A 12,592-nucleotide genomic window follows, 5' to 3' on the forward strand; every position below is an offset into this window, starting at 1 on the left:
TTACCATGAATTTCACACAAAATATTAAAGAAATATCAAGATTAAGACACTTAGCAAAAGAATACTACAATAAAATCTTTAAAATAAAATACTCACCTACCACACTACCAGCTACCACACTACCACATCCATGAATCCCCCAACTACCAATTCCGCTCCGAAAAATGCTATCAAATTGTTGGAGAATTTTTATATTTATTTTATAAGTATTTTCTTATTGGTTAAATCGAAATGGAACGTGAAGAATCAATAAAAAATATCTTATTGATTTGACGTATTTAAAAATAAAAAACTGAACAGATAATATATAAAATCGAACGATGCACACTCTACCTTTATTTATAGGACAAACTAGATTAATCCCAAACTTAAGATTTCTAACTTTTCTCAAAAAAAAAAAAAAAAAAACTATAACATAGATATTTATTGTAATGTAATACAAATATATTTATAACCAAAAAAATATGCTAAAAATATGCGTTTGAATAGTTGACCAAATTAGGGGAAGAAGCAAAGGTGATGGTTGGAATATGGAATCTGCGGTTGGAGTTGCTCCGCCCACGTCACTGCCTACGTTTTTGCATCGCTGGAATTGAAATCTATTACTATGATACAATTTGATTGTCAAATACTAAAATATGAAACCGGCGAAGGAGAGAATGAGGTTAAGTTTCTTGGAAAGGCAATAGAGAACTTGGAGAACACTCTATCTAGCACATACGCCTATATTTTGGGGAGTTCAGCGACAAAAGGGGAAATTAATTATCTGTTGCATCAATCCCATGAGCATCGGACTAAAGAGGTTATCGAATTCATTGGTAAAAATGGCGGAACAAATCAATTCATCAGCCGCCGATAACACAGCTGCCGGAGCAAAACGGTGGTCATTTTGGCCCTCTTCTCTTCGTTGGATACCTACATCTACTGACCACATCATCGCTGCTGAAAAACGTCTTCTTTCTCTTGTTAGGTAATTCTTACTTATTTGTGTATTCCCGAATCCTCTGATATTTTCTGTTTAAATTCATTCATGTATATGCCTCAATCACATTCAATTGTTCTCTTAAGTCTTTTTCTTGTTCCAACCACATAGCTGAGTGGTGGTCAATGGTCATGTAGGAGAAAACACTGCACATAATTCATGCTACAACACTTAGCGTGCTTCAGGCTATAGGTTCACACCAACTTCATCTGCTTGGATATAGAATGTTTAACTACTAGATTAGTCAGAGTGCGTGTAACCTAGTTTGCCCAGTTCTGTGGAAAAAAACTCATAATTATCCATTTCTCTCTTCAGTATTTATGGTAGTTAGACTGCGCTCAACCATTTTTTAATTAGTCAATCATGTAGCTAATTTGATTGGATGTGTTACCTATTGTACTTAAAATAATTGTTGTCATGGTAAATGATATTTTATACTACTGCATTTCAGCGTTATTAAAAGTGATCGGTGAATTCAGGGGTCACAGATGAAACCATATGCTTTAGATAGATGTGCATTTCTAAGAATGCAACTCAAAGTGGTCACAATAAGAAACATTCAATTATTTAAATCTCAACTTTGAGTAGTCAGATCAATACCAGCATTATTGTAAATGGATTCTTGAAATTAATTACTCTCGAAGGTGTTTCACTGGGTATGAACTTTAAAAAATGAAAGAAGAAATTAGTCTAAAATTATAAATATTTGTATGTCTATAAATCATCTCATTAAGGATAAAATGAAAAGTGTCTCATAAATTAAGGCGTATAAGTCGAGATTGAGAGAGTATTTGAATTGTAATTTGATTATTGTAGTACTAATTCATATATGTGTAACTATTACGTTACATAATAGTGAGCTTCACTTTTCTCTTTCCGTTTTAAGCCCAAAGACCTTGTTGCTCGTTTGCGCTTCTCCTTTTACAAACACTGCTGTATTCATTGGTTTAGTGAGTGGAAACTTTGGGGATGCTTTTAGAGTCAGTAATGCACAAATTTTTCATTTTATTTTATGTCGGGCAACATGTAGTTACGTTAAGGCAAACTATTCTTTCATCTATCATGAAAGTTTGTATGTTTCTTGGTTTTGTATCTTGTGGAATGCCTGCTTCAGTAAATCAAAACTGCAACTTTATGGTTATTGATGCTCAGAGGCTCACCTTGATTTATGCCTTTTGTCCAATATTAGGACTCCTTATACACAAGAGCAGGTCAACATTGGGTCTGGTCCACCAGGTTCAAAAGTTAGATGGTTTCGATCGGTGAGCAATGAACCAAGATTTATCAATACTGTTACTTTCGACAGCAAAGAGGGTTCTCCTACTCTTGTTATGGTCCATGGATACGGTGCCTCTCAAGGTTTCTTCTTTCGGAATTTTGCTGCCCTTGCAAAGCATTTCAAAGTAATTGCTATTGATCAGCTTGGGTGAGTATATATTATGTGTAAATTTATGAGCACATTCGTAATTTCATACGGATGTTTTCCTCCCTCTTGAAACATTCTATAGTGGTACTTACCCCATATATGTGAAGTGATATAGAAGAGTAAATTTAATGACTTTTTGATTCTAGATGTTTAGTTGTTTGGTAAGTTGCAATAACTAAGATATACTGAAAGTGAAATTGTCTTCTAATTATAGGTTATTGCGCATAAATGTATACTTTGGGACACATTTGGGTCAATTTAGTTGGACAATATGCTCTTAACCAAGCATTCAAATCTTCATTGGATGGAGATATTTACATACCAACTGAAAATAGATTCCCTTTGGGTGTATCATAGTGAAGTTCTGTTTATTGGTTTGCATATTTACTTGAGTTATAACTTGAGCAATCCCTTCATTTAGTCCTGCTAGTTGCTGTAGTTGTTGGATGATCAGCTTTGTGCTAGTTTCTTTTTTGTTTAGTTGATGCTTCAGTGAATGGCTAATAATGAGAATGATTCGAGCGTCACTAATTTTTCATTTGAAACCTACGTAATGTTATTATGGGGTGATACAATAATGTTGTAGCCAAGTTATATTAATTAGTAGTTAATGAGGTACACAATGTGCCGTTGCCCTCAAACTGAATAGATTGCAACGAAATTATTCAAGGCACTACCTGACTTGTGAGTGCAGAAAGTTTAAAGTTTTAAAAGATTATCAGGGTTGATTTTCAGCCCTTTCTATGTAGAAAATATTTATACAAGTATCACATGAAGGCTTTCTGTGTCAACCTTTGTAAAATAGACCTATTTTTGGGAATGGTAACAAAAAAAAAACGATGTATCTGTGTTGTGACATTGACACTTATTTATTCTCCTGGGAAGTTTGTGGAGGCTTACCGGTCTAATTGACTATGCGTTGCTTCCTTTTGCTTTCTTTAGTTAGCAGTAGCTTCAAGAGCTGCTGTTATAAGTCCTAGTGTAGAACGAAAGGAGTGGTGAAAGTCTTCCAATTGATGTCACTTTTATGTAGAATATAAAGAACGAAAGAGACAAATGAGCATAATGGTAGTTCTCTGACTGGCTAATGTATTATGCAGCTGGGGTGGATCAAGCAGGCCTGACTTCACATGCAAAAGTACCGAAGGTTAGTCTTACAAGTTGATTACACATTTGAGTACCTTTATTCATTTGGAAGATACCATATCTGCGGCTTATTTACTGAACAATTTTGTTCTGAAAGAGGCATCTTTTCTAATGCAGAGACTGAAAATTGGTTTATTGATTCCTTTGAGGAGTGGCGCAAAGCCAAAAATCTTAGCAACTTTATTTTGCTTGGGCACTCTTTTGGAGGGTATGTCGCTGCCAAATATGCTCTCAAGGTGATCAATTTTCATAGAACTCAATTTTTCAGAAAAAATAAGAAATTCATAGAAATGTGAAATTATAGTTTAATATATATGGTTATGTATATTTTACTGCTGATTAAACGATTCTATTTCTCTTGTAGCATCCTGAGCATGTTCAGCAGTTGATTCTGGTAGGACCAGCCGGATTTACATCACAAACTGAACATATGTCTGAACGGATGACCCAGTTCAGAGCAACTTGGAAGGGAGCTGTCTTGAATCATCTGTGGGAGTCTAATTTTACCCCGATGAAAGTTATCAGGTAGATGTTTTTCTAAACACTTGCTTCTTCTCTAGTCTAACATGCTGCTGGACATTTATTTTGCATCTTTTACTGCATTATACAAACATTTACAGTGATACTCTTGATATGTCTGATTTTTCCCATTTGTTCCTTCTTCTCACTGTAGCCTCTGGTTAGTGCAAGCTTTTACTTTACTTGGCGAACATTATTCATTTCAAGACTAACGCCTAAAATGTTTATGATTCATTTCTCCTTTGTTCCCCTTCTTCGAATGATATGATCATATGGCGAGCATATGTACTTCTGTTGCAAATGCTTTGCCTGGGTGTCAATGTTTTGAGGAATGCATGATAAAGGACCTGAGGGAACCCATATAAGATACTGACAGGTGGATTCAATATACTCTTTTGGTTTCTTAGCTATCTAATCTTAAGTACTGTCCCACTCGATGGTTTGCTTCGTCTTAATTTAGTTGTCACCTTTCCTTGAATTGTTCACACATTCCCAAAGTTTGAAAGCAAGTGTAAGACATCAAGCACTTCATCATGCCTCTATCCGAAATTAGTTGGCATCATCTAGATGAATCCACTACATTGTACGTAACACAAAACGTCTAGCGCAAAAAAAAAAAAAAAAGATATCAAACCTTTTCTTTCTCCCCTTTAAAAAGATGTTTGGTTGGGATAACAGGGTAACTTTTCATCTTAGTATGTAAATAGGAAATGAAGGGACTAACCTTCTCTTTATTTGATTTATCATAGTTATCTGTAAAATGAAGCTATTCATCATGTGTTTGGATTTTACGTGATACATGAGCCATACATATTTTTTTTAATTTATGAAAAGAAAAGACTGCCGTTGTCCTGAAAAATGGCTTTTATAAGTAAGGGTACCCTTGTGGGCTGTGGTTGCTAATCTTTCCCTCTGCCTCACTCTCTCATAATCCTGTAGGTGTTCAGTAACTAAAAGAGTTATTAAGTGCTAGAGACATTTCTTTTAAGACAAGATACCCAGTATTTGTCAATGATTTGACAAAAAAGATTGACTCCACAGGTGGTTGTTTCATATTCTAGATTTTTGAAAAATCATACATGTTGATGCCTGTGCATATTTACTGACTTGTAGAGTTGGTACTACTCATATACTTGATAATTGATACTTTATCTTGTATATTGACTTCTTTTTGTGGCTCTAAGATGCTCCCTGTAGCTGTCCGGGATCCTTTCCTGGATTGAGGTTTTAACTGGCCTAGTAGTTCTGAAAGAATTTTGTATACATGGCCTTATTTATCTGAAGAGTGCTAATATTGCTGGCAATTTAAATAATGCAGAGGCTTAGGCCCATGGGGTCCAGACCTTGTTCGAAAATACACAAATGCTAGATTTACTGCATATTCTAATGGAGATGATTTGACTGAGGAGTCGTCCAGACTACTCTCAGGTACATCGCAAATCTTATTTATTGGCATTGTTTTTTTATTTCTCTTGATGGTTGTATACATTGCACATCTTTAGTTTCTAATATTGTTTGTTTGTTTTATGGAAGATTATGTATATCACACTTTGGCTGCAAAACCAAGTGGAGAGCTATGCTTAAAATATATATTTTCCTTTGGAGCATTTGCCAAGAGTCCTCTTTTATACAGGTGATATACCCACTCTCTGTCTCTCTCTCCCTCTCCCTCTTCCCCACCCCCATCTCTTTCTCTTCACACACAAGAACACATGCAAATGCATGCTAATGTTTATTACTGAGTTGCTGAAAACCTAAGATTCCTGCTACTGTAGATCCTTACAGTGTCTAGCTCTGAATCCGTTCAGTATTGTTCAGTTTCTGTTCTTATAATGCTGCTATAATGGCTTCTGCTTGCCACACTTTGCTGGAATATGAGGCTCTCATTAAAATTATAGAGGTAGAACTTGGATTCCCCACTTATTTACATGTGATATGAGATGTATCAATTTAGTTGCAAGCACAGATCATGAGTGATTTGATGCATGGGTTCTCTGTTTCTTCTCAATCAGCAGCGCGGCAGTAATTTATACTGTACCTGCAGGAAGGGGAAAAACATAAAGAGAGAAAATGTTTAAGACAATAGATGCCACTCAATAGTCCTTTTTTCACTTAAGAGGGTGGGAATGAGGGAACTAAATGGAAGACTGCATGAACTCTTCGGCATTACAGTTGATGCAGTAAGATAGAGCTTGCCTTCACATCTTTGCAATAAGGTCTTCTCGGAAGCTAATAAGAACTATTCCTCAGCTTATTTTTAGAATGCTAATTCAAATGAATTTGCACTGTGTAGACAGACTTTAGGATGTAAATGAGTAAAAGAATTGGATGGTTCAGTTATGCAGTTAATTCAAGCAACTAAATGTAAGTAAGAGCCTCAACTACATGGGAATTTATTCTCCAAAAAGGATGAGGGCCATGAAGATGTAGTAACTAACGTTGTCTGATTCCCAGGCACTGTAATTTTAAGCATTCAAAAAACGGCTGGACTGATGTGGTTTTTTTTTTTTTTGATTTTGCACCGGGTGTCCGAGTCTCTTTGAGCCCCGACTAATCCCGGGGGTGCACAGGCCCTCGGCAAGGAGTTTCCCGCAAGTGCACCACGGTTAATTCAGGTTTTACCCAGTCCGATGGCCCTCAGAAATTGTTTGCACCTAGTGGGTTTCGAACTTGAGACCTTGAAAGGGAGCAAACCCCAAGGCTCAAGTCAATTGCCAGCAGGCCAACCCCTGAGGGTTTGGACTGATGTGGTTTTTAATAAGTAATTATTTGCAATTGTATACTAATTTGCCATTGCTAGGAGCCCTCACCCTCTTGTCGTTTAAAGAAAAGGAAATTCTTGAACTGGTCATGATGACTAGCATACAACCATTATAAACTAAATAACACTTTTTGTGATAATTGATATTTTAATCTTTGCCTGTGTTAAATTGATCTTCATCTCCTGTTTAGACCTTTATATGAACTGGCATTGTAGGTGCTATAATACAGCGAATGAAACTGATAATAGAGGTCAAGGTAGTCCTAAAATCACATTGAGAAAAGTTACCGAAGACCTATATCTCTCTCTGAGTCAGTGCAGGTCTTAGCTTAGGAACATAACACAATTGAAGTGAAACATCTATTTAGGCTATACCAACTTGTAAAATCATGTTCGGTTGTTGTTACATTTCTCTCGGTCCTATATGCGCCTGGAGTCTTTCTTATTCTGTTTAAGAGACATTTATGTCCTAGTGGAAATATGAGATCTAGAGAACCTCAAGTATCCCTTGAAATACAAATTATTTTATATTGGAATAAAGTAGGCTTGATATGAGAGGAATAGGTATAGTCGATAGCTAGTTTAGGAGTGAGATGTAGTTGATTGATTTATTCATTATGGTAAAGTAAAATGCCAGGGAGAATAATTTCATTTGTTTGATGGAATAAGTATATTTCAGTAACCAAGATGATTTGGCATGGTATTCTCTGTGTGTAGTTAATAGTCTGTAGGATGAGATCATAAAAGTTAGTAAAGCTCAAACAAAATATGTAAAGAATGTTGTAGTATTCTGCTGATGGATGGGGTTCACATTACTTGATACCTGTTATTTCACGTGTCAGTAAGCATTTGACCTCTTTTATGCTATGAAGCATTTAGTGGCCGTGTGACCATGAATATTTTTACTTCTTCAGAGTTGAATTCGGGGAATCATGTTTGGCCATAAAATTTCAGAAAATTCCAGAATTCAACTCGACACTTCACAAGTTGAATTCCGGAATTTGAAGAACACAAGAAAGTTGTTTTACTTTTTTCACTCCAAATCACTCACAAAAGTCCAAAAACAACTCCAATTTGTATTCATGTCGGAACACAACTCCAATTTCCAAATGCCATTTTTCACTTTGAAAACAAAAACCACTTGTTTCATATTTCACAATTTTCATGGCCAAATCGCATGTCCAAACGCCAACAAATTATGCCTGGATTCAGGACATATTGACCCAAGAGTACCTGGATTTTGACTTCCATTCTTGCTGTGAATTCCTTGAAATTCTAGTGGACCATTTTTTTTAATGAACCATTTCTGCCCTTGGTACGTTCTACGCAGTCTGAGATGTTTACACACCATGCTCCTCCCTATGAACAAAGTTATTTAATTAATCTTGAAATAACATTATTCTTATGGGGCTTTGGGATTTCAGAAGCCTCTTAGATATTCCAGTCAAAATAGAACTAGCTAGGGGTACATGATGTTAAATTGTCAAGTAACTTGACTCTCTAAACCTTGATGAGAATCTTTAGCTGCGATTCTCTACTAATATCTTGGACTTCTTATATTCACAGAGCACCAGATTGGAAGGTGCCAACAGCTTTCATATATGGACATGAAGATTGGATGAATTACCAAGGAGCGCAACAGGCAAGGAAGAATATGAAGGTTCCATGTGAAATCATTAGGGTCCCTCAGGTTCTCTCTTTCTTAAACTTTTCCTGCCCCTCCTTAGAAAATAATCTTACTTCTAATTATTGTTTCCCGAAACTACATAGTAGTATAAAGTGAAGCACCAGGGATAATCCCCAGTTACTGACAAAACCCTTCTCTATCTTGCAGGCTGGTCACTTTGTATTTATGGAGAACACATCGGCATTCCATTCTGCTGTACTCTATGCTTGTCGTAGATTTATATCACCAGAGAACACCAATGACTCGCTTCCTGAAGGCTTGGTATCTGTCTAAAGGAGACACATTGCCGTGGTGCTTTCATTATGTGTGGTATAGGTAGAGATAATGTACAATAGATAGCATTGGTTTATGTTCTGTCAAATGAGTTTACTGGTCTGAGTGATGTATCCTTAAAATTTCTCAGAACATAAAGTCAATATTGAGGAAGCCATGAATGGGCAGCATTCTTTTCTGCCGCTCCTTGCTTGTAGGAAGTCGATGTACAGATAGCTGAATGATTTATGTTCTTGAAACTACATTTCTGTTCTTATATGAAATAGTGAAATATTATATGTCAATAGTTGCTAAATGAACAAGATAGTATATAAATAAAATTTGAATCAACTAGCATGTCAATTCCAGTTACATGGTTCTGATGTGCTTTGTCAAGAAGTAAAGTTACTACTCTGTTATTCAAAATAGACGTAATCAGTCACAAGTGCCATATTAGGTGTCAGCAGGGCCCAATTATTCTACATCCATTGGTATGAACCAGCCAAATGGATATCTACAATGCTTTCCATAAAGAGCTTCATACTAAGTGCTTTCCATGAATAGCTTCATATATTGAGTGTAATATAATTGTTGTAAAATAATATTAATTATATTAAAATATAATTTTGAATAAGTAATTAAATATAAAAAAAATGAAGTGCAAACTTTTGTAAATGATCAATGTGAATTGTCATATGATGACTTGTTTATTGAGGTCAAAATGAGTGATATCATATGAGCTACAAATATGACGATTAAACTTTATACCAGGGTGAATATAATATTTTTTTGTAGCATTATTATATTCTTCAATCACTATTACAATTTATAGTTGTACATCGTTTATTGAGTTGATATCACATTTTCTCAGTTGATTAGACTTTATATTTTGTTTATCCTGGTATAATTTTGTCTGTGTATATATTATTAATATTGTATTTAATATATAATCTCATGTGACAAAGTAATGTTCAAACAATAATATTTTTTTTTAATATATTGAACATTTAAGTTGACAATTTTTTTCATATTCTAATATTTATAAACCAACAAGAGGAGTAAGAAGACAGTATTGAGTCCAAAGAAAAGTGAATTGTACAAATATGATTAATTTGATTCATTACTTTCTAAATAACGTGTGTATTTCATTTATGAAACACGTGTTCTCCTTGATATATCTTGTTCCTTTCCATTGATCTACTCTGTCCCAGCTTTAAGAAAAAATGGTCTGCCTTAGGTGTAGTTGGAGAAGAAAGGAAAGGAAAGAATAGGGAACATCGAGCTTAATTCCAAGAATGTAACCATTTTCAGGTACATCGAGCTTAATTTTGATATTTTTCTCTTCAAATGAAAACACTTTCAATTTTTTTTTCAAATCCCTTCTTCCTGTGCGGAAAGTCCAGTATTCCTACTTCACTTTATTGAAAGTAAAGTATTTAAAAATTGCTATATATGGGAAATTATATATATAATATATCAAAATATTTTTAATCTTGTGATCTTAAACATGTCATTTGGAAGTTTGACAAAAGAGAAAGAAACATTTTTCTATGTTCCGAAATAAATTTAAAATGACAAATAAAACGAAAGACACAATACAATTTTTCTTTTCTTAAAAAGGACTTAAAATAATTTCGTTATTACCAAATAACGGGGCCACTCAAATTTGGGGATCTAAGATGAATATCTTATTTTTAAAAGCATTGAGCAGCCCCTGAGGCAAAAGTAACTTTGTTTGTTGCTGTTTCGACAACTGTTTCCATGAAAATCATGACTCTCACATCACCAAAAGAAATTTGGAATTAACTTAAGAAAGAATATGCTGGAGATGAAAGAATATGAGACATTCAGTGGCCAATTTATAGGAAATAGGTGATCTTCTCAGTTCATTGTATTAGCCCATTAATATTTTGGTGACATGGCTTTCAGGCGATTTCTTTGTGAAATTTTTACGGAACCCTCTATAGGGAGTTAGGTGAGCAGTATGTATAGTCTGAAAATTGTAGAGTTCATTTTGAGCATTTAGGGGCCAAATTATCGAAATTAGGGGACTTTTTCAGTGTTTTGTGTGTGTTAGCCCATTAAGATTTGGTGATATGACTTTCAGACGATTTCTTTGCGAAATATTTACGGAACCCTCTGTAGGGAGTCGGGAGAGCAATACGTACTGTAACACCCCATAAATTTTTTGAACTAAGACTCGAACCATCCTTCGTTATGAGTAAGATTTTACCAAGAAATTTAAAATTTCTTAAGTATTAAGGTCAGGTCACTAGATATAGCACCTTGAGTTCCAAAAAGAATTAAAGAGAATTCATTCAAGTCATTCCTTAGTTCTTTTAAGTTGTGGGTCAACTTCAAACGGCCATAACTTTGGGTACAGGATTAGTTAGGAGACCCATAAGATATCAAATGAAAGATCTCTGAGTCCTCATTTCAACGCCACCGAGTTTGCTAAGTTTCGAGCTCGTATGAGGGAGATATGCCCGTTTGAAGTTACTGTCTATTTAAGGAAGTTACCCGAATTTAAGAGGGGTATTTTGGTCTTTTCCATACCCTATCAGATTTTATTCATTTTTAGTAATTAAATAGGGGTCTAAACTGATCTGGTTCAGTTTACACAATCATAATTCACGCTAGGGTTTTAGAAAAGAGTTCAAGAAGAGAAAAGAAGAGGAAAAAAAAAGGAGAAAACAGGAGAAAAGTCAAGGTTTCATCAAGTTCTTGAGGTTTCGTGGTGGATTTGCCAAGGGTTTGATCCCTAAGAAGTGTGTAAGCTTCCACAGTTTTGGGTTTGTTCACCCACGCGACAATCATGATTTATTCAGCGTAATTTTGTTCTTGAAATTTAAGGATTTAAGCTCTTGATGAGTTCTTGAAGTTTCATTCTAAATCTTGTTTTGTTGGGATTCCGATGAGTTCTTGAGATAATCGTATAGATTTTAAGAATTGTTTTTAGTAGATTCTTGTGTACTTTGGTTGGGTATTCAAATCTAAGTGATTGGGGAAGAAATCATTCGATTCTAGGCGAGTTAGGGTCAGAAAACAAATTCATCAATTTTTCTGGGAAAAGGGGTGGGGCGCCGCGCTACAAGGTCTGGCACCCCGCGCCACTCAGTACGTCAAGATCGCCAGGTCCTCTACCCTTTCCCACTTCTTTCCGTTTGAGTTTCCTCGAATCGTACCTATGTTTTCTAGTTGATTTCTACACTCTAAGGTACGTCTAAACATCAAGAGATCATCCATAACAAGATATCATAACCTTAAATATAATTCAAATTCAAGGAAGAGTTAAGAGTTAGTCTTGAGATTTCTTCAGAGTTATTTGAGAAAGTCCCTTTGAGACTTTTTGAGAAGTCTTCTACAATTTTTAATAACTTGTTTCAAGACTCAAGTAAGTGAGCATGTGAGTGAGGAGAATGTATGCATGAGTCTACACTATCATCAAGATCCTTCATATCATGAATCCTAAATCTTGAATTCATAATTCAAATTCAAGAAAGAGTTAAGAGTAGAGTTCAAGAAAGTCTTTGAGTTCAATTGTGAATCCTTTGAGATCAATTATAATTTGAGATAAGTTTTGAGGAAGTAAGTATGAGAATGAGCACAGTCGTATACCTGAGTTCCATATAGTTATTTAGATCCTTGAGTCGAGTCGTTCAAGCCCATAAATTGCGCATGAACTCTATCAGTTGAGTATCTTTGAGAGGAGTAGTATCTTCAAGTTCTAAGTCTTGAGTATTGAGTTCCTAATTATTTTGGGATTATATTCCTAATCATGGGGCTACTACATGTTACCCATGAAGGTCCTTGAGTTGA

General features: G+C 35.2%; 1 protein-coding gene across 1 annotated transcript; it reads left to right on the plus strand.

Moving 5' to 3' along the window:
• The first annotated feature begins 755 nt into the window (after window positions 1–755).
• Window positions 756–9,145, plus strand: LOC125822790 (probable 1-acylglycerol-3-phosphate O-acyltransferase). The gene is made up of 9 exons (XM_049502256.1): window positions 756–970; window positions 2,172–2,408; window positions 3,509–3,555; window positions 3,672–3,790; window positions 3,919–4,079; window positions 5,392–5,501; window positions 5,607–5,706; window positions 8,401–8,524; window positions 8,669–9,145. Exons 1-9 carry the CDS (start codon window positions 783–785, stop codon window positions 8,792–8,794), a joined length of 1,212 nt encoding a protein of 403 aa, XP_049358213.1. The 5' UTR covers window positions 756–782; the 3' UTR covers window positions 8,795–9,145.
• Window positions 9,146–12,592: the final 3,447 nt, after the last annotated feature.

This window comes from Solanum verrucosum, unplaced genomic scaffold, assembly GCF_900185275.1.
Source record: "Solanum verrucosum unplaced genomic scaffold, falcon-dt-bn FXZP01000104.1, whole genome shotgun sequence".
In the NCBI taxonomy this organism is placed as follows: domain Eukaryota; kingdom Viridiplantae; phylum Streptophyta; class Magnoliopsida; order Solanales; family Solanaceae; genus Solanum; species Solanum verrucosum.